This window comes from Notechis scutatus, chromosome 2, assembly GCF_049901735.1.
Source record: "Notechis scutatus isolate UNSWTSFEM ecotype Mainland chromosome 2, rNotScu1.2, whole genome shotgun sequence".
Lineage (NCBI taxonomy): Eukaryota > Metazoa > Chordata > Lepidosauria > Squamata > Elapidae > Notechis > Notechis scutatus.
The window spans coordinates 93957962-93984674 of NC_142010.1; the positions used below are offsets into that span (position 1 = coordinate 93957962).

The 26713-nt window shown below is 37.1% G+C and overlaps 1 protein-coding gene across 1 annotated transcript in view; it reads left to right on the forward strand.

Moving 5' to 3' along the window:
• The window catches only part of SLIT3 (slit guidance ligand 3), a 519460-nt gene that overhangs the window by 247514 nt on the left and 245233 nt on the right, over positions 1-26713 (forward strand). Inside the window, exon 5 of the mRNA XM_026688600.2 lies at positions 22254-22325. Coding sequence (XP_026544385.2) covers positions 22254-22325 — 72 coding nt within the window. The remainder of the gene's footprint in view (positions 1-22253; positions 22326-26713) is intronic.

The following is a 26713-nucleotide window of genomic DNA, read 5'->3' on the forward strand; positions in this document are numbered from 1 at the left end:
TTATAGGGATAAAAAAAAATGTTTAAACACTTCCAAAAACCTTTGTCCTGGATCTGCACCTGAACATGAAATGAAGCTCCATATCATGTTGAATTTTTAAAATAAATTCCATCTTATAAATGTAACAATATCTGATAATCAGAGTGTCAGCATTTAAATTCTTATTTCTCTAATTAATAAATACCCCAGAAAACAAGGTATGTTCAAACTTGTCTAATTTTTTATTATTATTAGGATTGGTTACCTTTATTCATTCTGGAGAACTGGTAGCAGAAATTTTGAGTAGTTCGGAGAACCGGAAAATTCCACCTCTGACTAGAGATTTTACTATATCCTTCCCCTGCCATGTCTACCAAGCTACGCCCACAGAACTGGTAGTAAAAGAGTTTGAATCCCACCACTAAAGTGAATGGTATGTCAGTGTAATTACACCAAGTATGTCTATGGAGATTTTCTTTCATCCAGGTCATAGTTGTCCCAAAGATGCTTTTTCAAAAAGCAACTGGACTTCCTTGTTTTTTGTTTTTTTTCAGAATGGAAGAAACTTCTTGGATGAGAAGGGAAAAAAACCCTAACAAAGTCCAGTTGCCTTTTGAAAAAGCACCTTTGATTCACACATAGTTTGTTTTTATTACTTATGGCATTCTGAATTGAGGGCTTTTAATCTGCATTTTATCTAAAATCTCTATATCTTCAGTTTCAAAAATTGTTAAGTCAATGTCTCAATCTGATTTCCTGCGAACATGAAATGTGCATTTCTTAAAAAAAAATATTCTGCAAGCTTTCCTAACTTTACTTTCTAGTTAACTTTTTATTTTGAGACTATGTATTTAACATGCACATTCAGTTGATACATGAACAAGTGATGGATTAGAGGACCACAGAATATCCTTTTGATCAGTGGAAATTTGGCTTAATGGAAGAAGGGATGAAGGACTTGCCAATTCTCAGACCACTTTTCCATGCTATGTTCAGGAGCCCTCATCCTGAATTGATTTCTAAATAGTGTGGGGAGACTTGCCAAAAGAAAATGCAATAAAAACATGTTGTCCTCTTCCACCTGCTACCTTTTTTATGGACAGAGTTTTCTTATAGAAACTTAAGATGCAACCAAATATTAATTTACTGTACATGGGATATATACTAAAAAGCCTATGGTAATGTTATTCTCATACATGCTGCTAAGAGTGTCCAGGAAATGGGTATGACTCCTCCTACTGATGTCATAGAGCTGGGTCTGCCACTATAAAACCAATCAGCCTTAGCTGCTCGCCATCTTTTTGACTCAGCTCTTGACTTAGAGCTTAGTCTCTGGAAGATAGTCTGAGCTTCGCACGAGATTAAAAGAGTTTACTTGATATTTGATAAGGGTTTCTTTCCCTCGTTGTTTCTGCTGCTCCTGGGGCTCTGGTTGAGAAAAGGCTTCAGGAGGGCGGGGATCTGCTCTCCGGCAGCGTCAAGGCTTCAGCGCTGCCTGCAAGCTGCAGCTACAGGGAGAGTTCTATCGAGCCTCCCATGCAGCCGAAGGTCAGAAAGTGCTGCCACTCTTCTTCCCGCTTCACAGCTGACTCCGGGGATCGAATTGCACCGCTTCGCAGCTGTTCAGGCTAGACGAAGCAGCTCGGGGCCAGCAGGACCTATTGAGCTGTGAGAGCATTGAGGCTGTTCCTGGGCTGCCGCACCTGGCAGGCAGCCATTTTGGAGAAGGTTTCGTTTTCATTTTCTCCTTGGTGAATACTGATTGGGTCTCACAGCCTTAGAGCTCATTTGGCCCTCGCTACAGGCCGCACTTAAAGTGGGAAAGCTCTCGGCACCTCCTGTGTCTGTCCTGTTATCGTAATGGAGAAGGAAGCCTCACATGCAGCCTCCATGGGGCCAGAAGAACCTTGTGATCCTCCAGCCCCTGTTAAAACAAGGAAAAGGAAAAGGCATTCTACAAACAGAGAAGTGGCTGCTAAAATCAAAGCCAAAGCCCTAGCTCCTAAAAAGACTTCCAAATCAGAGCTTAGGGCTGAGAAGAGAAGACATGCTGCTTTGGAAAAGCAGTTTGAAAAGACATTGGCGTAGATGAGAGATCAAATTCATCAGTCCTCCCAGCATGGGGAGCTGCAGGTTTGCCCTGATATGTCTGCAAGGCGGGGGGGAAGTGGCCTCTACCTCTGCTAGTCACCTTTTAGATTGGACTCCTGAGAGGGTGGATGGGGAGCATATGCCCCAAGACTTGAGTAAGAAGGATGCTTCTTCCAGACAGGCATCCTGGGGTCCAGGGCCTTCCCTTCCATTGGGTCACTGGGTACAAGCAGGTCACAGGCCTATGCCAACAGCTACTTATACTCCTATGACTGCTGGTATGCGTCCCTCAGAACACCCTTCAGGCCATTGCCATGATGATATCAAGGATGTGGTGGCTGTCGCCATCAGACAGGGTATAACTGAGGGGTTTCAGCAACTCCTTTGCCCTCAAACAGGTCAGTCCTTGTTGTCTTCCTTGCCCCAAGGGGTGGCTCCTTGCCATCAGCCAGCTCATTCTGATTGGGGGGAGGAGGAGGAAGAAGATTATACTAACCCTTCTGATCACAGTCACTACTCTCACTCTGAGGAGGAAGAGGGTGAGATCGTTGATCACAATATGTCTGAGGAGGAAGAATTTAAAGCTGATCAGCCTTCCTCTACTGGGGTTTTCAAACCTTCCCTTTTCAAACCTCTCTTACACAAAGCCTTGGTTACAGCACAATTGACACCTGAGGAAGTGGCCCCTGAACCTCAGATGGCCCCTCCAGGCTACAGTGATTCTCTGTTCACAAAACCAGTGCTTCACACTGAGATTCTCCCTTCTCCCACCATATTCCTAGATCTGGTTAGGGAACAGGGTATCTCCCCAGGGGCGGGACCACAGCCTTCATCGCATGATAGGCGGTTTTACAATGTGGGACCGGCCTTGGCCAATGCTCTCATTGTCCCTACGGTAGATACTCCGGTGGTGGCCTCTTTCTCATCGGGCACACCCACTGAGCCTGAGGATGTGCTTAAGGCAGAGGATAGGAGGTCTGAACAAACCCTCAGAGGCACTCACCAAGCTGCAGCATGGGCTATCAGGGCACCTACAGCTGCCTCGTTTTTCACAAGGTCCTCATTACGATGGCTCCATCAGCTTCAAGAAAGACTCCCGGCCACTGATTCCAGGGCTCACCAGGATCTTAACAAAATAATTGCGGCTGCAGAATTTATGGCTGATGCAACCTTGGACTCAGCTAAATTTGCCTCCAGGCCTATGGCTTCCTCTGTGGTGGCCAGGCAACTCTTTTGGCTTCAGAACTAGCAGTCGGATGCGAGATGCAAATGGAAATTGGCATCGGTCCCCTGCTCAGGGGATAAGCTGTTTGGGGAGGCTCTAGAGCCGTACTTGGTCGAAACCAACAGAAGAGAAAAGTTCTCTCTACAGCAGGGAAGAGGTTGGAATATTGTCCCAGTCCATACTATTGACCAGCCACGTTCAGATCTGAATCCGCATCGTGATTCTCTCGAGGCCAGAGATCGTTCCCTCAATGCCAAGACCAACGTCCTGAGGCTTCAGGCAGGCAACAACAGGCCTTGGGTAAACAGCCCTTTCTGAGGAAGGAGGTCGCTTGTTCCATCGCTTGAAGTAAAGAGGTGTGTTGACCCCCCCATCAGAGGCCGTGCTTGGCCTTTTTTCGCCTCTTGATGGGAGGAGTCAGCTTCAGACTCCTGGGTACTGGAAACGGTACGGTTTGGCCTGCGGCTTGAGTTTATATCTCCACCCCCATGATTTTTTGTTTGATGCCCTACGTCGAGGGACAGATCTCGATGGGACCTCGTGGAGTCGGCCATTCAACACCTGGTCGAAATTAAGGCCGTTGAGCCAGTTCTACAGGCACTTAGGGGGCCTCCCTTTGAACCCCTTAAGTCAGTTTCTCTTCAAATGATGACTTTTAAGGTGGCATTTTTGGTGGCCATCACTTCGGCCAGGAGTGTGTCAGAGTTGGCGGCTTTTTCCATTAGGCAAGATCTTTGTGTGTTCCACGAGAACAGGTTGGTATTGAGATTAGATCCCACGTTTGTTCCTAAGGTGAATTCCTGGTTTTACCGGATGCAGGAGATGGTGTTGCCTAATTTTTGCCCCCAACCCACAACATGAGTTGGAGCATAGGAGGCACAGGCTAGATGTAAGGTGGGCCCTCAAGATTTATGTCAAGAGGACAGCAGAAGATTTATATCAAGAGGACATCAGAATTCCAATGATTGGAGGCCATGTTTGTGTCTTTTCATCCCACCTCCTCGGGTACCAAGGTGGCTCACTCGACGATTGGGAGGTGGATTCGATGTTGCATTGCCAAGGCCTATCAAGCTTTGTCCCTGCCAGTGCCTACAAACATCACGGCCCACTCCACTAGAAGCGTGGCTACTTCGGCTGCCTGGTCTACGAAGGCTTCCCTGGAGGAGATTTGCAGGGCGGCTACTTGGGCATCGCCATCGCCGTTCATACGTCATAGGTTGGATCCTTTGCTTCGGCAGACGCCTTCAGACGGAGGGTGCTTCAGCAGGTAGTTCCACAGTTGGAGTGACCTGCCCAGACGTTGACCCTCCCATGGACATGCGAGCTTTGGTATGTCCCATTTCCTGGGCACTCTTAGCAGCGTGTATGAGAATGGGCATTGGTAGAATTACCTGAGAACACCTTTTCTATATATGCTGCAAGAGTGTCCAGCCCTGCCCTAGTTCATCTGGAAGGGGTTGTTTGGTTCTAATTTGTTGGTTTGTCTTCCAGAGACACATTATGTCTGTCAGGAATCTTTGCCTAAAAGATGGCGAGCAGCTAAGGCTGATTGGTTTTATAGTGGCAGACCCAGCTCTTTGATGTCAGTAGGAGGAGTCATACCCATTTCCTGGACACTCTTGCAGCGTATATAGAAAGGGCGTTCTCAGGTAATTCTACCAATGCCCATTTATATCTATTGAATTCAAACTACCCAACCTGGATTCTCCCGTCGACTCCCCGAGAAGAGGCATGCCAGGTAGAACCAATGTCCCATTTGTTTAAAATCAGAAGGGCTGTTGCCTAGTTATGTGTTGGAAAATTATAGTGAGCAATTTCCAGTTCAATTTGCATTTAGCATGCACCTAGTCAATCCCTAATCAGAAAATACATACTGTACACTACACTCAGTTCAGCTAGCAAAAATATAGTTTGATATTTGTTTGTTAAACATCAGCAAATGTCAAAAATAGTTTATTGGTATAAAAGGAAATGGTATAAAAGGAAACATGGATATAAATTAAGAGATAAAAGAACAGAAGATAGAAGGACAATTTATCTATCTATCTATCTATCTTATTTATCCATCTATCATCCATCCATCCTAGAACTTTTCAGTCATTGAAAATAACATTGTGGTAATCCCAAAGGAAATGCTCTTGGATTATTTTATTCTTCTTCTTCTCTTTCATCCATTCAATCATATCTAATTTTCAGAGAATGGCTGGATGGCTACAAGTTTTTTGGCAATTTTTTCAGAAGCGGTTTGCCATTACCTCCTTTGTAGGGCTGAACAAAAGTGATTGGCCAAGGTCATCCAACTCACTTCATGCCTAAGGCAGCACTAGAATTCTCTTTATTTATAGCCGGACACCTTAACCATGACACAAAACTAGCTTTTTGATTGTTCAAACTTGAACTTTTTTATTTACATACAGCAGCAGAAAGGTATGAGCAATATGATAACATATAGAAACTTTCCTCTATTCTGCATAGTGAAAGAAATCATTTGGTGACTTGAGGATGATATATCTCACATATATCTCACAGATCCTGAGTTAATCATAAATTCTATGCAAGTTTGGTAAGTAGGGATGTAATCTGATATCAGAAGATTACATCGTCATTACCATCTGGTAGAGAAGAATAAATTCAAAATAAGATGTCTGCAGCAGATGTAATTAAACATCATGGTTATCAGGGGCCATCCCAGTTGGAGATCTATTATGGTTCTTGATATTATATCTCCTTAGCTCCTTATACTCAGTTCAAATACTGAAGTAAGTTATTGGTGACTTGGAGAACCACTATTGGAGTTGATAGCAATTCAGTACTCATTATTTTAATCCTTGCTCATTAAGTGATGGGTTTCCTCTCTTTATCAAACAGAATCTGTTCTCATGATTCCTGCAATGAGCTTGGAAATGAGTCAAGAGTCTCTTGACATTTCATAGCTTAGCATTATATTTCACCTTGATTTGCAAAATCTTATCTCACAAACAGCTTGGGATGATTGAAATTTTTACTGCAGTTAAGACTGAAGCCACATATAACAGTAGATTGCCCTTACAGTGTAAAGATGTCAGAGAGTTTTGTTTATTCTCAAGCACTTATGTTCTTTTGCCCTTTTAAATTAAACAATCCCTTACTGTGGTTGGTGGCCTTGAAACCAAATATAGTTGTATGTTTATATAATGGCCATCTCTAGTCTGAGAACTGCTGACTCTTGCCTCACCAGCTTCAACCCATACATTTATAGTTCAAACAAATCTGATTTATTAATTGCTTCTAGAGTAAAGTGTAATCCTTCTCTATTTGGATTAAAGATGGACAGTGCATATCTCAAAAGTAGATGTTATAATTGCTTCTTCATATGCATGACTGAGAAGGGATATCAATGTGCATGCAGCCTTATTTTTATAAAACTAAAATATAATTGGAGCCGGATCATTAAATGCCCTTTATGGAAACATAATTTGGAGATATGCAGAAAAATGGGAAGTTTTATTTTGATGGAGCATTCGTGCAATAGTATTTTCTTTCATTTTTCAGCAATACAATAATTGTAAGCTAAGAATTATTTTCATGCAAAAAGCTATTGCATGGTTGAGAACTTTTTCACATTACTATTTTTTGCAATGAATCTGAATAATATGGAGGGTTGTAGATCATTGTGATGTAAATAATTGTGCACAAATATCATTTTTTTTTAAAAAAAGCTGGTTGATTATTATGGGATCCTTGTGATGTGGCTTCCTGGTTTGGGGATGGAGGTAGGTAATAAGTTATGGAGGTTCCTTTCCTTTCTCGGAGGTAGGCACCTACCACTTTCTGTCTGCAGGACTTTTATTTTGTGATTTTCTCCAGTTCTGCTTTGCTGTCTCCAGGTACGGTCTTGTCCACTATCCAGACCTCTCTTTTTTTGGTCTTCCTTATTGATTGTTATTAAGTCTGGGGTGTTATATGGCAGGTGCTTTCCCATTTTAACTTCTAAAGATCCAGCACACTTTAGGTTCCTCATTTTCTATTTTATACTTCCACAAATACTTGCTTGGAAGTAAATTGTACAGGTAGTCCTTGACTTACAACAGTTCATCTAGTGACTGTTCAAAGTGACCATGCCACTGGAAAAAGTGACTTTTGAACATTTTTCACACTTATGACCACTGCAGCATCCCCATAGTCACGTGATTTACATTTTGATATTTGACAATTGATTTGTATTTATGACGGTTGGCAGCATCCCAGGGTTATGTGATCATCTTTTGCAATTGTCTGACAAGCAAAGTCAATGGGAAAGTCAGATTCACTGAACAACTGTGTGATTAATTTAACAACAGCACTGATTCGCTTAACAAACGTGGCAAGAAAAGTCAAATGGGACAAAATTCACTTAAAAACCTCCTCGCTTAACAACATAAATTCTGGACTCAATTGTGGTCTATCTGTACGTTTTTGCAGATATTGTATTCCATTGTAACTTTCTTGATTTACATTGTTTGCAGTCAATTTGTGTGATCTTATTTCAGCAGCTGACTAGGTAGTTCACTGTGTTTTTTCAGCTTTTTTTCTTCTTTGGCATCTGATGTACCTGCAACATTCTAACCCATCTATTTTTCTTGCTAAGTAGAGTCTATCAGCAATACTGCATTGATGAAGAACGTTATTCATTGTCATTATTTTTCTGGTCTTTCTATCCTGGGATTTAGTTCAGCTTAATTCTAGTTCGCTATTTCAGCTAGGTATCTAATGACTAGAATGACTGTTATAATTGTCTTGGTCGTACTTCCTCCATTGAGTTTGGACTTTACAATCTTCTTCACTCTCATGATGTATTCATCTCTAACCTTCTTTTTCCTTGATGTTGTCAGCCTGAAAGGAAATCCGGTGTTTGTAATGATCTTCTCCATCCAGTCTCTTAATGTTATGTTCATAGGCATTTTGATTCTTTCCGTTTTCATTAGTTTTCCCCAGTGATGGTGGAGTGGCATATTTTTTCAGTCCAACCTCCATTGCAATATCTTACCTATATAATTATGCACACAGTGTTGAATTGCATTCATATTTCTGATGGTGTTTTCCATACAGTTTCAGATCATCTATATAAAGAAGGTGGGATAGCCTGGTAGATGTTTTTCATGTTTGATGATCATGTCTAGTGATGCTGACAAAGCGATCAGGAAAATGAGAAACAGTGCAGTGATACTAGTGAGTCTCTTTGAAAGACCCCTCTTTTGAAATTAATCTCTCCCATTCTATCACCATTGACCAGCAACTCTGTCTTCCATTGCATCATTGATTTTGCACAAAGCTACTGATGTTTTTGTTGACTCATGTTATTTCTAAGCACTTGTTTATCCAATTAATTATATGGCAGGAAGTTGAATTCTTGTAAAAAATCTGAACTACTTTCAAATTGGTCTTCTTTCTTTTGTAATTTTATAAGATCGTCTGGTCATTTAGGAGTTGATCGTTTGTTCCTCTGCTGTTTGGGCAGTTTCTTTTTTGCTCAGGTGGAAAGAACTTGTTTTCAACTAGATGTTATTGGTCTGCATCAGCTTTCACACCAGTTAGCCATGTAAAAGTTTTTGGTAAGCAGGCAATTGGCCTGTATTTTCCTGGTGCTGCCCTTTTTTCTGGAATATGGTCAAGTACAAACAACCCCTATTTATGCTGCAAAAGCAGTGCCAAATTATAAGACAACACGATAGTACTCTTAACTCAAAGTCTTCTAAGATTCCTCAAAAATCTCACCATGGCAAGAAGAAAAAAAGATCTCTAGTTGTGGCTTCCTCAGCTCCAAGTTCATCTTCACATTGGCTATCTCCACCCTTTCTGTCATTGATCCCATTACAGAATGCTGTCCAATTCTCAATAGCTCTTCTTCAACTCCAGGAGTTAATTTTGGAAAAAGAGAATTTGAATAATTCTCTATCCCACAGATCCACTATCATCCCTTCAGTAGGGTATGGCTACATCTGCTAAGTCAGATTTTTTTCCATTGCTACTAGCCTCAGGACCTTGTCTAGCCATCTCATAGTAGGACTATTCATTCTGACATGAGGAATGCATTTCTGATTCCTCTTCAGTCTGCTTGACATCTCTTTCAGCCTGATAAAGTAGAGATTAAGTACCCTGTTCTCCTTCAGAAAGGCTTCTTCCTTATTAATAACAAAGTAAGGTACGATTGGATTTTCTATCTCTATCATATTGGAAGCTTCACAGTACCACAGCCAACAGCATGGCTCTATAAATCTATGGATGATGGCGAAAAATTGAATAGTCTTGAACATGAAATATTCTTTTTGGAGGCTTTCTTCATTTGTACTGTCTTCTATGAAATATGTATTGTGAATTACCATAATTAAGATGTTTAAGAGAAGATATCCCCATTACTTTCTCATTCATGAAACAGCAGGACACAAATGTTCCAATTTGTTTAATGGAATTCAGGAATTAAATAGATTGCCATGCAGGTACCTAGCTATGGCATCTTTCATTGCCATGGCTCTGCATTCTTGTATTTGGTTTCATTTCCACTAGAGTAAGTTTGGAACCTAAGCCTAAGATGGCTTAGAGAGAGTCTTCACTTTAATAAAGTCAGAACAATCAACAATAACTGAATTACAAATAAATAATCCAAGTCTTTATCAAAGGTATTTTGAGGAGTTTTGAGCAAAAATGTAAGGCAGAAAAATAAGTTTTCATCAATCTGTCTCTTTTTTGAAGGAATAAGGCTCTCTCCTCCTTTGCTATTTCCTTTCACCCCTCACCCCTCTCTGGCAATGGCACAAAACCTCTGTCATCATATGAATATAGGCTGGAACAATAAAGAATAAAATAAATGACAACAATCTGAAGCAGATGGATAACAACCATTCTTAATTTTCTTTTTTGAAATGGTTATTTTACATTGTTGACAATAACAAGATAAGGGATTAATCAGCATGTATGAAATTTATCTAAGACAGACTTTTGATTAAAATATTCTTGACAATGTAACAAGAGTAAGCACTGTAATGAGGAAGATAATTATACTTGTAGGTATTTTCTCATTTTACAGAGAATGAATCTTTAAAAAATATGGTGTTGCTTTCTTTGTAAGGGAAAGTATATTATTACTGTAGGGATCTACAGTATTAATAAGAATATAGAGAAAATAAAACATTGTTTAAAAAGCTTCGAAGTAGTTTCCTTTAATAAATCCTTATTTTCTTTTTAAGACTTGAGTAGTGATAGTCTGAAAGGAAAGTTTCAAATAGTGAAGCTTATTGTTCATTAGGAAATAAATCTGCAAAAAGAAAAAAAATACAGGAGATAAAAAGGAACATGCCTATTATTATATAAATATACCTTCTAGTAATAGTGTTACTTTAGTGGAGAAATAGATAACACAGATGACCTGGAAAATAAACTGACTTTTAAAAACACAAAGTTATTACAAGGTTCATTAATTCTTCAAAATCACAGGAATGAAATAGAAAAATGAATCTTGAAGGATTGCTGGCTTTGGTTCAGAATGTCAATTTCTACTTTTTAATCCCAGTTTTCACAATTTATTTGACATTCTGAACAGCAGCCAAAAAAGCTATTATAAGCATAAAACACATTCATTGGTATAAATCTCATTAGATTGAGCAATTTAATTAAGGTATTGACATTCTTAATTGAAATGTGAAAAGAGAGAACATTTTCCTATCTAATTTCCATATGCTTTCTAGTTTAAAAGTTTTTTAAAAAAACAAAACAAAACTGTAAAATGTTATAGATTTGGCTGAGTCCTGCCATCCCAGAGGAGTACTTGCTCTCATTTACCTTGATTTAGAGCCAACCACTCTCCTAAGTAAAGGTCCATTAAATGGAGCTGATGTATGCCTGACTCAAATATATGTCAGCTTCTCTTATGATCAATAGAGGGAGGGGGTGATATATATATATATATATATATATATATATATATATATATATATATATATATATATATATATATATATATATATCCACTTAATTAAATAAAACAGTCTTCTGGGTAAACTTAAGGTACTTGGAGATGAGAAGTGGATCAATATATCTTGCCATTTGAACATTAAGTATGTGCTTGGAAATTTTATTTGTGCATTTCAAAGATGTGTGCAGTGGAGTCCTGTAGTTCAATGCCGCAGAAGGCTTTTGTGCATTGGTTTCCTTGCTCAATGATACCTGTTTTCTGTTTTATGCCTTTAACACCTTTTTTCATTATTTATTCCTAAACATTTACAACAATTATCTGAAAAGTTTAAAGTAAGTCTTGCCTGAGAAAAATAATATGCTGGTATTCTTTATCCTTGTAACAACCTTAAAAATATTTTCCCAAGAGTTTGTTTCTTATTAATGTTCTATGGAAGGAAGATAGTTGAAAAACTGATATGCAATTAACTCTAAACTTTGATCCATGATCTAGTTTAATAGTTTAATTTGTTCACAAATTCCATATATATTTTTTTTTAAAAAACCTGTCCTATGTGCATGATTAATTTCTAGTAATGTATTCTTAACTTTAGTATGTGCCTCTTATTTAGATTTAGCATTTTTGTGTTAAAAATAAAAGCATATTTATTTTTTGATTAATTTACATCCTGCTAGCCTTCAAGGCATTATGCATGCTTCCTCCTCAAACAGCAACTCTATGAGCCACAAATGTGTGATGGGCGGCGATACAAATTAAATCAATCAATCAATCAGATGAGGTATGCTGTGCTGAGAGTGACCCGAAATCACTTAATGAACTTGAGTTGGTAGATTTGAAATGGCTCTGTCTAGTTTAATACTTTAATCATCATACTGTGTATGACAGACTATTGTAGTATTTGTCTACTATTTAAATAAAATGTTTAATGAGTATTTTAAAAAGTAAGCAATTTTAGCAATCCTTTTATTGTTGAGATGGAACCTGGATTGGGATCTATTGCTACAAGTATAAATACTAGATTTATCAGTGATATGACACCATTTTTAATGCAGATTGTAAATTTTATTTCAAAGACAATCATAAAGATTCGTGTTTAATTTAAACTTTACTGAAACTTATTAAATTAATGTTTGTGTTTTCATACTGTGTTAAACTTATTAGGTTTGCAAAATATCTGAAGTCAGAACCCTACCTTATAAATCCCAATGTTCACACAACAGTTAAAACTAAATGAAACCCATCAACATTCTTCTTTCTGGCTCTTTAGTTTTTGGGGCTAACTTATTGCTATTTTTTTATTGCTTATTTATGAAAGTTTCCCTTGTAGATATTAACTGTAGTTTTCTACACCAATGCCACCATACTGATTCTTGCAGTGGTTTGATCAGAATGATATGAGACTGGTATCAATCTGATTGGGGGGGGCTGCTACTGATTTGCACTGGTTTATGGGAACCGGTTGTTAATTTCTGGATTCTGTCTTGACAACTTTATTCCAAGTACAATTTCCCATTTTTCTATTTTCTCTTCCCTCTGAGTCTGAAGCTACAATCTTTTTCTCCATTTGTTCAAGTGTATCTGGAGGACAGTTCTTGAATTCCGTGAAGTGTGTGTGTGTCTGTGTGCGGTGGTGAGGCAGAGAGAGAATTAAATGAAAGACAATAGTGATGTCTTCTCTTCCGGTCTGTACTCATAGGAATCAAAAATCCAAAATAGTGATTGGAATTATGTGATGAAAGCCCCACCTCTTTTACACACATTGAAGATACATGCATGAACAAAAGCCCAGAATTTCAATAATATGACTGCCATCTTGCTTTTTTTTCTTTTTTACTCACTTCCCATCTCCAAAGATGCCCCTTGCTCCTCCATTCTTCCTTTGATAACCAAGTAGATTTGGTTTCATAAAAATTAATTATATGAGGTCTGTTAACAATTCTCAGAATTAATACACTTCAAACTGGTCATTTTAGCTTCTTTCATTCCAGCCCATGTCAGCAACATACTCCCACACTAAGCATTAAGTATACTGGAAATGATGGGTTTCATGGTTAGCAGTCACTTTCTTGATTTGGACATTAAAGTTAGCCTACTGACTTGTTATAAAATTACTTGTCCACTTTTTCCCCATAAAATTACTTGCACACTTGTTTCCTCTTTCATTATTCCAATTATAAATTCTACTCAGATGCAGTGATTGGGAAACTTTTCAAGTCTCAAATATACTCACATTGAATGAGAAAGGCAGTAAATGTATTTGGCTTCCCATCATTTTAATAAGGCAATGAGATGGATACTCAGCAGTAGAGGAGAACAGAAGCTGCAGTGATTTTTCAGAAATGGCTGCCAGGTTTTGGGCCATGACTGCTATGGTGACTGTGAATTCTGGGATTCTCTCCCACCCACTAGCTGCTACATCATCTCAATTTCCTAGTCCATTTACTGTAGACTTCAGCTTGGTTCAGATAATGAACAAAGCAATGGCAACTTGAACAAGATTTGCAAGAAGCACTGCAGCCATAAATGATTATGGTTCTCTTCTTCTTCCATAATGATGGGAATACAAGTAGGCAGATCTTGGTGTCAAGCCTTGCACCTTACAAGACTTTCGATTTTACTCCACTTTTCCTTTCCTTTGCATACCTGCAAAAATTAATTACAAAGTTACTTTTCAATCATTGTCATAAGTGTGAACGGTCGCTGTACAGTCACTAAAACAAAACCCGTCTGTAGTGTCTAGTGCAATATACAACAGTTAAAGCCTTTATAGTGATGAAGTTAGGCATTTATACAAAATGTAGGCCAAAAACAAGTAAACCACATTATGTTTTAATGCAGTGCATGCACTGAAGTCCCTGTGTAAAACTGTAAATCATGTTACTGATCCTAAAAAGAATTGTTGAGTGGGTTTATATAACTCAACCACAAATTTGCCAATTACATATTATGTGATTTAGTTACTTTGTGGTTTAGTGTGTTGTGTAAGCTCAGAAATTTGTCTGTACCTTGGTTAAGCAAATTTTATGTAAGTGTATTGTACAAACCATATTTATGATTTGTTAATTTAGACATCAAGCAAATGACAATTCAAACATAGTTTACAAACCTTTTCAAACCTTTATTTCTCATTATGGTCTCCTGCTAATTGCAAATCTCAGTTAACCTTGGTCAAGTCTATGATTAATCATAACCTGAAATTGTAGATATGTTTTATCTAATGTGCCTTGTATTCTTCAAACTTTTATTCCAACCTACAGACATATAAACTTTAGTTTTCATGGTGTGGTATGAGGATAAATCATAATGAAGTTTTTCTTAGCTGTGTTTTGATAGATTATTGATTCAACATGCAGCAGGCAAGGAGTTCTGCAGGAGGATCAAAAATTTCATGGGAATGGAAACCACATTCATGCTATTGAAACCCTGCTTTTTTTTTTTTTACATGCGTTAAGATCACATGGTTGATCATATCTTGACCTTGCTTGCTTTCCATGCCCAGGCATGATGGCCAGTCACTGCCTCCTATTGAGACTTATTAAGTACAGCACATCCTTTAAGGACCTACCGGAAACTTTCTTCCTTCTATGATTAATACTCCAAAGTTTCAAAAAGTGTTTATTTAACCAAGAATGTTATACATGAATATTCACCAAAGATTTATTCCTAGGAAGGCTAATTATTTGTAAGTAACTCTTTGACATTCAGAAAAGGTTTTAAACGGTTTAATCCTAGAGGTACAATTTAATATTTTAGAGGTGAGAACAGTTACTTCTTTAGGAGCTATTTTTCTCCTGTATACAATTTGTAGTAAGTGAACGCTAATTGAAACATGTAAAGGTTTACCATTCTGTGAATTCTCCATTTCCCCTTACCAACTCCCCGCTTCTTTTTTTATACTTAATTTGATTGGGTGAACTGACATTGTCAATCTGCAATCCAATAACATGTTTGATGGCTACTCAGAAGAGAGTCTAGTTAATTTTTGAAAGTGCTGTTATGTAAATAAATATTCTTGCAGAGAGCTGAGCCAAGACATTTGCTGATTAATCAGAGTTTTGCCCTTGTCTTCTGCAAGAATAAACCTTGAAATGTCAAGAGATACTTTAATGCTTTTGAATGGCAAGAACACACCCACACTTTTTTTGGTTAGCCAGTAAATAAAAATTCTGAATCTAATCACACTATACTATATTTGTGGTATGCAGTAGGGCCAAAATTCCATCAAGACTTGCTTTTTCTTATCAAGTAAGGTATTTCATTTTTTTTTCTTTTAGTAGATTATTGTTTCTTCACCACTATTTAAATAGGCTAGTTCTTTTGCCTTTCCAGGTGTTAATCCCCTGTCTTACAAACAAGAAATATGTTAAATATAATCCATTTTGCTGATAATGAATGAGATTATATCAAGATTCTAATTGGGAGGATCTGATTTTAGAGGATCTGATTTTATATCAAGATTCTAATTGGGAGGATCTGATTTTATTAGATTTTAATTAACTTGCTTTCAGGTGAATGCAGGGCATGAAGAGAATAGTTTCCATAAATAATCTCCATGACCTATTCCAGCTTCTGTATTGCATAGTTATAAAGATAAAACTATTACTATTTATGATGATCAAGTAATGGAAGAAAATATTGCCGATTTTGATACTTTTCCTTTACATGGATTAAAAGGAAATAATTTTGCTTTTCTGATAATATCAGTTTTTTTATTTATATATACATATACGTATACGTATACATATACATATACCGTGTTTCTCCAACAATACGGCCTCCACCAATAGGAAGACCCAGCATGTTTTCTAGGCATAAAATCAAATTAAGCCCCTCCCCAAATTTAGGCCTAGTTTAAAACATGCAAAATAGGGGGAAGGGTGGGGGACTTGCCATTTGGAGTGCCGTTGGAGCTACCACCGCCATTTGGAGTGCCCTGGAGCTGCTGCTGCCGTTTGGAGCTGCCTCTGCCGTTTGGAGCCGCCGCCATTTGGAGCTGCCTCTGCCATTTGGAGCCGCCGCCGCTTTGGAGCTGCCTCTGCCGTTTGGAGCTGCTGCCGCCGCTTGGAGCCGCCGCCGCTTTGAAGCTGCCGCTTCGCTTGGAGCACTACCACTGTTTGGAGCACCACCGCCACACCAAACACGGCGGCAGCTCCAAACACGGAAGCAGCAGCTCCAAACGTGACGGCGGCACTCCAAACGGGCGCCGGCGGCTCCAACGGCAGAGGCAGCTCCAAACACGGAGCGGAGCCACCGCCGCCATTTGGAGCTGCCGCCACTGTTTGGAGTACCATTGAGCTGCCTCTGCCGCTTTGGAGCTGCCGCTTCCGCGCTTGAGAGCACTCACCGCTGTTTGGAGCACCACCGCCACTCCAAACACGGCGGCAGCTCCAAACGCGGAAGTGGCAGCTCAAACGACGGCGGCAGCTCCAAACGGCGGCGGTGGCTCCACTTCCGTGTTTGGAGCTGCCTTCTGCCGCTTTGGAGCGCGGGCGCCGTTTGGAGTGCCGCCACGCTTGGGAGCTGCTGCTTCCGTGTTTGAGCCCGCCGTGTTTGGAGTGGCGGTGGTGCTCCAAACAGCGATAGTGTTCCAAACGCCGGAAGCGGCAGCTTCAAACGGCGGCGGTGGCTCCAAACGGCGGCAGCAGCTCCAAACGGCAGAGGCAGCTCCAAACGGCAGAGGCAGCTCCAATGGTACTCCAAACAGCGGCGGCAGCTCCAAATGGCGGCGGTGGCTCCGCTTCAGTTTGGAGCTGCCTCTGCCGCTTGGAGCAGCCGCTTGGAGTGCCGCCAGTCACGTTTGAGCTGCCGCTTCCGTGTTTGGAGTGGCGGTGGTGCTTCAAACAGCGGTAGTGCTCCAAACGCAGAAGCGGCAGCTTCAAACGGCGGCGGTGGCTCCAAACGGCAGAGGCAGCTCCAAACGGCAGAGGCAGCTCCAAACGGCGGCAGCAGCTCCAACGGCACTCCAAACGGCAGTGGAATGGGCAGAAGGGAAAGCAACAGAGGCAGGTGCCAAAGGTCTTGGGTCTGCAGCAAAGGTGTTTGGTGGAGTAGGGAGCTCTCTGCGCTTCGCCATGATCGCCCTTAGGAGCAGCTGGTGGCGAGGCTGCCCCGCGGGGGCTCTAGATGAGGATGAAAGGGGGAATTAAGTTACCCCCGAAAAGACGGCCTAGCCGTTTTTTCGGGCTCAAAAAAATAAGGCCCGGCCTTATTATGTGAGAAACACGGTACATATACATATACATATACATATACATACATACATACATATGTATGTATGGTATTCAGCTTTGTTCGGGTCAGACGAACACAATACAGAAGCCTGATGATGGCAGATGAGATTCTGCCAAAACGTTGCTACAACTTTAAAAGCACAACTATATATATACCCGAACAAAGCTGAATACCATACTGTAAGTACCATAAAAAAACTTAAGAAAACACATATGTATGTTTATATATATATATATATATATATATATATATATATATATATATACTTTAAAAGAACAACTACAATGGCGTCTGTAAGTACCCTAAAAACTTAAGAAAACATATATATATATATATATATATATATATATATATATATATATATATATATATTTGTTTTCTTAAGTTGAACAGATTTTGCTGACTTTACAAAAAAGCATAAAGTGATCTAATGCATTCCTAACTAAATAAGTCAAAAATAAAATCTTAAATTTTCAATATTAGTAGTCCAATATTGCAACATTATATATATATATATATATATATATATATATATATATATATATATATATATATATATATATATATATATATATATATATATTTGTTTTCTTAAGTTTTCTCAGGTACTTACATGTATGGTATTCAGCTTTGTTCGGTATTTTCCCACGTCATTATAGTTGTGCTTTTAAAGTTGTAGCAACGTTTCAGCAGAATCTCATCTGCCATCATCAGGCTTCTGTATTATGTTCGTCTGTGAGTCAGACAACAACTGTAAAAGTCTGAATATATATATATGAAGGAAGGAAGGAAGGAAGAAAGAGGGAAATTGCATTTCATGCTTTCATAATCTTAGTGCTGTGTTGGAATAAATTGTAATATTTCTGATGTATGAACAGCTTAATTTTCTGTTCTCAAATGTACTTTATGAAATGGACTCAGAAATTGTCTCATATCAATGGAGTGGACATTTTAGTTGCAATGGGAGGACTAAGAGAGGTAATATGATTTGTGCATTTTGTGATTTAATTATTTGTCATGAAAAAGTTACAGAGAACCAAAAAAAGACCACAGTCCACAGAAAATGTTTGTATGTGTTTGGAAAGTCATCAGCAATGGGAATAGCTTATAAATATTCAAGAACATTGATATTTTAACATTATTATGATGCAATATTGGACTACTAATATTGAAATTTTAAGATTTTATTTTTGACTTATTTAGTTAGGAATGCATTAGATCACTTTATGCTTTTTTGTAAAGTCAGCAAAATTTCCTAAATTTCAAAAAATTAACAGTGTTCTGTTCAACTTATGCTACATTCCAGATGAAAAAATAAAATAAAATAAAATAAACTCCACAATTCCCATATTACTAACCCAGCTGATGTTCATTAAGTGAAATATGTATGTTGATTGAAGTCTGGAAAATTTATATTGAAAGTGTCAGAAATTGGTTTGTTTGTTTTTTAAAAAGTCTGTAGTGTAATCATATTTAGAAAATGTTTATATGTTTAGCATATATCCACAAATGACTCCAGCAAGATTAAGAATTCAATTCTTTAGAAGTCCTAGGCCTGAAAATTTAGTCATAATGATTAAGTCAGTCAATGTTGGTATGCCCAGAATCTGTATCTTTAATAGAACTGTTGTTCAAACCTAAAACAACATCCAAAATCTTCCCATTCACTGAAGATTCCCTCCCAGATTTCCATAAATAAGTAAAGAGATGTTTTGCCGCTAATATCTTTCTCGTAACTTCCTTTCACCACCACCCATTCCCCATCATACAAAAAAGGCTTGGAGGACAATTATCTTCCCCAGGTTCAAGATCCTTGACAGGACAGAATGCTGTAAGTGGCCCCAATCTATGGTTAGCTTTCATGCAAATTTTACAGCACTCTTTGATGTAGTAAAAAGATCAAAGTGGAGGTGATTAACTGATGGCTTTTTTTTAAAGGGATTGTCTGCTTGCAATAGGTCACAGTGATAATGTATTTAAAGAAATTCTTTGTTGGTTTTAGAATTGTGCTCAGTAGAGCTAATATGGCAATCTTTCTAGTGTCTCTTTCTATTTTGTGCATAATGTTTCCTATCGTGAAACAGGTTAAATTATTCTTAGTGCATCTTTTAGAGTACTGATATCTATTTTCATTTGGTTTTAATAAACAGTTTCTATACAGTCCCCTGCATATTCATGAATATTTAAGTTTGAAGTGGCAATCATTACAAGTTCTTAATCATAAATAAATAAATATTGCGCAGTTTCGTAATGGACCCAAGAAACCGTTTTTGAGATGTGATAGCACTGGTGTGGACACAACAAAAAACATTCATATGGACAAAGCACAGCTTACCTTGTTTTATAAAACCATTCCATAATGTGTTTTGCAGTTATTTCAAACATCATGCAAAAATCAACATCCTTTTTAATCATCTGTTTGTACTGAATTACCTGCCAGATATTAAAACATACTCCTGAAATAGTATGTATGCTGTCAGTATATCAGAATATAAGAAATATTTATTTCATAATGATTTAAATTAATATAATGATTTAAAATTAAGATGGATTAAATAAGATAGAATTATGAAGGTGAAATGTGTGGAGAAGTTTATATAGAAGATATAGAATGGTAAACACCATCATTAAAGCTGTCAGTATATCAGAATATAAGAAATATTTATTTCATAAATATTGAAGATTTTGGAGTAGCTTCAATGTTAACCTGACAAGAGTATTTGAACAGAAGATAAAGCAAATATAAATTACAAGCAGATGTATTAATTTATTATTGAAAAAAAGATTATTTTCTTGCAAATAGGAAGATGGAATGCATCCATGAGAAATAATAATAATTATTATTAAGTGTTTTAATATGCTAGAATCTCTAAAACTTTGGCCTTCTACTCTACTTGAAGCAATAAGGAACTTATTTAAATAATAGGTACAATTTTAACTTTTTTAGAATGGGTATTTTCCTGTTTCAAGTCCCACTGTTCCCTTTTGCTGCTTACTTTGATTGTTGTTAACGTTTAATGTTCCAGACATTATTTTTGTAATATTTAACTTTTTGCTTCTTTGCATTATTTTCAGTAGATCATGATACTGATCAGAATCATTGAAATCAAAGGCCTATCATGTAGCATTTAATATTCTAGTGTCACTAATGATGAACATGAGTAGAAAGTTGAAAATATTTTTCCTATGAATATTTCATAACTTGGGGAAGTCCTGAAGTACTTACATATGTTTGGAAACATCATTTTGGAAACAATAAAGCATTGTTATGTGTACCATTTGTGTGCCTGTCTCTCTGTCTGAGAAAACAATTACAGCTACCAAAAGAAATTGGTGTAGACTAGATGACTAGTATAAATTGAATTAGTTTGACAAGGACATTTGGGGTGGGAGCTGAATGGACCATCAGCCTGATGGAAAACAGAAGAAAGCTCTTGGTGACCCAGATGACCTAACATGTCAGTGTGGGTTTTCTATGTGGTGCTCTCATTTGGAGCCAAAATGCTTATTATTCAATAAAATCAATTTGATTGAGGTTCATGGCACAATAGAGAATTCACTTTCAAAGGGGGAGAAATTCCACAGAGTGCATTCTAATGAATGCTACTTATCTGGAATGTCTGAGCATTGTATACATCTCTAAAAAAGCATATTACGTTTGGATAGTATCTATTGTCCTTGATTTCCATGCAGTATTCTGCAATTTTATAAAATTGAGCATTTTCAATGCTTGTTAATAATAGTGAAGCAATTTTCTTCATTTTGTCATATATTTGAATACTTATTTTGTGCTTTTTAAAGCTATTGCTTGTGACTATGGTATTCCACAAAGGATAGAGAAAATAATATGAAGCATATTATCCTTTTAAATGAAAGAACACATAATAATAATCCTTAATCATTTTAGGACTTACTAACATTATTCTTCTTTCATGGGCATTGGGCACAAAATATTTCCCAATGTATTGATTATGCTTTAGCCAATATTAATTGCATGGGCAGAGGGGAATATTTTGTTAGGTTCACAATTGTCACACCAGAATATAACTTTGCATTGTATTTGCATTCTGTAATGGAGTTCATCAAATGAAGTACTTCCTTCATCAAATGAAGGACTTCTGTAATGGAGTTCATCAAATGAAGGACTTCATGGAGATTTCTTCCTGTAGATATAATGAAAAATAAACCCAGCAAAAGAAGAGGAAAATATGATTGTTAGTTATTTCTTTAATGTACAACAAAGATAGAATAGGGTATGAGAATTTTTATGAAATTGCTTGTTTTAATAAATCTGCAGTATGCACTTATGGCAAGTGTTATCTGCAACTTTCTGAAATGGTTTTGAACTAATATGTAAAGATTGCACTGCAATCTATATACTAATAGTATTACTTCTTATTTTATCCTTTCCATTATATTTTAGTTACTTATTTCCTCTCTTATTTTCACTTTCAAGTGCCACATTTCAGATAATAAAGAAATGTTAAAAATACAGACTTTAAAAAGTACATTTAAACCATTTCAGGGCAATTTGGTGCAATACTTATTTTGAAATACATAAAAATAATAGAAGTTGGTACACAATATAGCTACTATGTTAATAGTCCCAACAATTTTTTGCCGTTTATGAAAATATAAAATTCTGCATAGCTACCATTTCAGTGCATGACCTCTTAAAAGTATGTTAACATTTTCATTGTTCTTCCCCTTCATGTCACAGGAATTTGCAGTTATAAACACACCTTTATGCCAATTTTTTTTTAATTCAACAAGTTCATAATATTTGTTTGTTATTTTTAGGGACTTGAGTGAAAACCAGATTCAAGGCATCCCTAGGAAGGCTTTTCGAGGAATTACTGATGTAAAGAATTTGTAAGTATTGTCTATAAATAGAATTTGAGCTCAATCTAAATTCTTTTCATATGCTATTTTATGTATTTTGTGTATTTCAGGACAAGATATACACCTTCGTTTTATACAGATGTAGTTTTCTTGCTTAGAAATAGGTGGTCACCTTTGACATCTATTCATATCTTGATTAAATATATGTATGGTCTTTCTTTCTATTATGTTTCCTTATTGCAGTCTTCAATAGAGGAGAACTTGGAACAAATTGATAACTTTGCTTTGTACTATACTGTTGTTAATCAGGGTAGTCCTTGATTAACAACAGTAGCTGGGATCAAAAAAAATATTTGCTAGCAATGCAATTGTAAAGAAAAACATTGCAGGACTTCATCATTTAGCAATGGCAATTGTAGCACTTCCCTTTGCCATTGTTATAGAATGATTGCAGGTAATTAAGTAAATTCCAGGTGGCTTGTAAATAGGTCAGCTGGCTGGTTAGTAAGTGGCTGGTGCCAGGTGAGGGAAAATGCCTGGGGTGTGACACAAAGCGCAGCATGTGTGCACTAGGGTCAGGTGTGTGTGTGTGTGTGTGCTGCTGGGTAGGGTAGACTGTGAGTAATTTAGCAGAACAACTTGCAATCTTCCCTACCATTTCCCCATTGATTTTGCTCCTGGGAAGCAGGCAAGAAGGTTGCAAATGACAATCTCATGACCATAGGACACTGCAACCATCATAATGGAAGCCAGTTGCCAAGCGCCCAGATCACAATCATGTGACTGTGGGGAATACTGGGATGCCTAGAATTTCAAGAACTGGTAATAAGTATCTCTCATTCTGTGCTGTCGTAACTTTGAACAGTCACTGAAGAAGTGGTCATTAAACAAATTATTATTAACTAGCAAATACATAACACAGTGGACATATCTTCAAGGATTTTGAATTCAAGCAACAAGCAAGTCTTCTCTTTCTGTGGCTTAAGAAAGATGTAGTGGTATTACATATTGTGATATGTAAAGAAATCTAGGTTTCCAACAGCGACGACTGTGGGCACTTCATCGATTACACATTCATCACAATTCAATTTTATTTTGTTCAACTAATGTTTTGTACTATTAATATTACAGCAATTTGCATGTAGTTCTTTCCACCAGGACTATAAAGCTGTTCAAATGTATTACATCAGTAGTTTTTCAAGAATCTTATCCAGTGCATATACAGGTACAGGTGCATATATCTGTACTTTATTTTAAACATAGAAATGAAACTGAAAAATAAAACTTCCCAGACAATATCCATGAGTCATTGGACAGACGTTTAACCTGGAGAATTCAGTCTCATGCTCTTAATTTCAAAACTACCACATCTTAAGGAAGCCATGCATTTAATTATTTTTCTCTGTTCATTTTCTGAATGAAAATGAATTTCTTTTTTATGTGGCTAGCTACTATTAGATATGTGAATGTGCTAATTTCTATTGATTTAGATTAATTAATTTTGTTTCAAAAGATGTCCAGCTTTAAATTAGTAGTAAGATATAATTAACATATACAGTTAGGTTAAGAAACATAATTGATAATTGAGTCAAACTTCACAAGAGGAAACAAACTGTAGGAAAAAAAAATTTAAATAGTATTTGGAGAAAGCATATTTATGCTGTAACTCTGAAATAATTGGTGCATGTATGGGGGGGGGTTTATTGGAGAAGGGGAATACATATTCTTCCTTACATTTCTTACATACTTGATGTTAATGCTCATATCTATCTTTTCAGTTTCATCTTTTCTTGAGTGGGGGTGCCCAAACTCTGCAGCTGAAATGCAGCCCCAGGAAAAGTATTTGGTCTTTTGTGTTCCTGGCAGGTGCTATATATGTGTTCATTCACAATCAAAATCACATTTGATCTTTCAAATTTGGATCACTGCACAACCCTACTGCTTTGATTCAGTTGTACTTCAGAAGTAAGAGGTGAAAACTTCACCTGGGGAAAAGAGAATCAATCAGCAAACAATTTGTTTCACTTAGAAATACCTGTTCTGACATATTTTTTGAAAAGTTAGATATTGAAAAAGGCTGTTCTTTCCATAAGAAAAAAAAATGTGTTCACTGAAGTACCATTTTACAGATAGAGCTGGATGGATTACCATCAAGGCCTTTTACTCTAGTCTAAGCAGTGCTCCCAAACTCATTTAGTTAAACTTTAAGTAGATATTTAAAGTTATTTTTCTTATGTTTGATTAGGGAAAATCAAGTCTCATTTTAAGAAAGAAAAAAAGCAGCCGATATTCATGAGCAGGCAAAAGGTTTAAATGAATTCTAAGAGGAAAAAATAGTAAAGCTTTAATCAAAAACATCATCAAATTTATTGGTAGATGAAATTTACTTCCAGAAATTCTACTGGAGACATTGAAAAAGCTTCAGATGAATAGACTATTTTTTTCTCTTTAATTACTGGATCAATTTCAATTTTTAATCAAATTTCTGTTTGTATGTAGACTTATCTAGTCTCATGCTAATGTTTAAAGCTTATAGTGACAAAAGCATTTAGTATCATGATCAGTATCTATTCTGTGTTATATTCTATTATTATTTTATTCCACCCTTTTTATATGCAACTCAAGATGGCAAAATCACCTAATATTCTTCCTCCTATTTTCCCCACAACAAAAACACTGGATCGAGTTGAGAGAGGATAACTGGCCCAAAAATCACTTAAACAGCTTTAATGCCTAACAGAGGCCTAGAAGTCATAGTGTTCTGGTTTCTGGGCCAGCACCTTCAACATTTCACCAAAATGGCTTTTGAATATTAAAGCACATTGTGATGGCTTCTTAAGAAACTAATATCGGTTGACAAAAATTGAAATAAACCGAAAGTAAATTATTACAGTAGCAAAAAGTAAGAATGAATTATAGTTCATTGTTTGCTGATAGACAAAATATACCATTGCTTCATGCAAAGCATACCACTAGTCCATGAACTATACCAAATAAAGGAAGGCAATAGCCCAACAGAAACTAAGATGAAACTAAGGTTCTGAATAGAAAACTATGGATTCACCTTTGAGATTTTGTGGAGATTTTTACATTTATGTTTTTTTATGTAATTTGGAGTTGGAACTAGTATATTATGTACAGTAGATGGTCTTTTAACTCTCATTGACTTTTTTGAAAATTTGGTAGCTAAATTTAGTGAATATACTATTAAAATTATGTTGCCAAGTTCAGGCTGTTAGGAGAGGCTCAGCTGTTGTTGTCTGCTACACATAACATTCTGTGCTGTTATCATGTCCCATTTCTATTGTTGCCAAACTTCACTCGCTCTGCCCATGTTATATTAGGTCCATCTCAGGATGATTGTCAGTCTGTGCTTGAGATGAAAGGAGAAAATTGTAGAGTAATGCAATATCTTGAGTCCAAGAATGGTTTTCAGCTATTAAACAACTAAATAAGGAAATTCTGCTTCCCAGTGAATTAACTGGTTCGGATCCAACCCATGTTGCGTTACTTACTACAAAGGTATTACAGTTTTGTGATGAAGATACAGTCTGACTTAAACTCAACCTATTATCTGTCTCCTTCACCTGTTTTCTAGCTTAGATTGGCTTCAGCACTTGTGGCCTTTGGCCTGTCTACAGCTGAGCTTCGATAGCAAAAAATACAGGAGAGAAATAATTGACACTGATGGATTGAGCCCTGCACATTTGTACGCTTTATGTTGGAGACAATTTCCCAAGTGATTTTCTAATTAAAAAAACAATGTCGCACTTCCGTTGGCCTAATTAGGGTAACTATGGAATACAGCTTGGACCACCCCAGAGAGGAATGAACTAGAGTATGTATTTTAATTTATGGATTAAATTACTGAGAGGAGGTAGAGTTTTTCATTTAGATTTATATTTTAATACCTGGTACTGGTAGTGTCCAGAAATCTGGCCTTTGCGTTTTGGCCTCTGTATTGCAATTAAAGTTATGCAATTCAGTTATGAGTGTAATCCATAAAATACCACTTAAAAGATTGCATTGGAACATTCAGCAGAGAAAATATTTTCATTCCCTTTCTGGCTGTAGGATTTGCCAATCAGATGGGATCACTAAAATGCCCCTTGGATTTGCCATCCTTGAATAATTAACTTATCCTACTGGAGGTCCGACCTCAGGACTTTCCATATTATTTCATCCAAGCAGCATCTAGCAGAAATTAAACAAAATTTTAGCTAATGGTATAGGTATTTCTTGGTTCATAATTAATTTGTGCCTTATTTCATTACCATTATCTTTCTTTGTTATATTTAAACTTTGTAACTCTTACTCAGATATTGTCCAGTATTATCTATTTATTGATTACATTATTATTACACACTTATTATTTCATAAATAACTCAAGGCAACAACCCCTGCCTCCTCCTATTTTC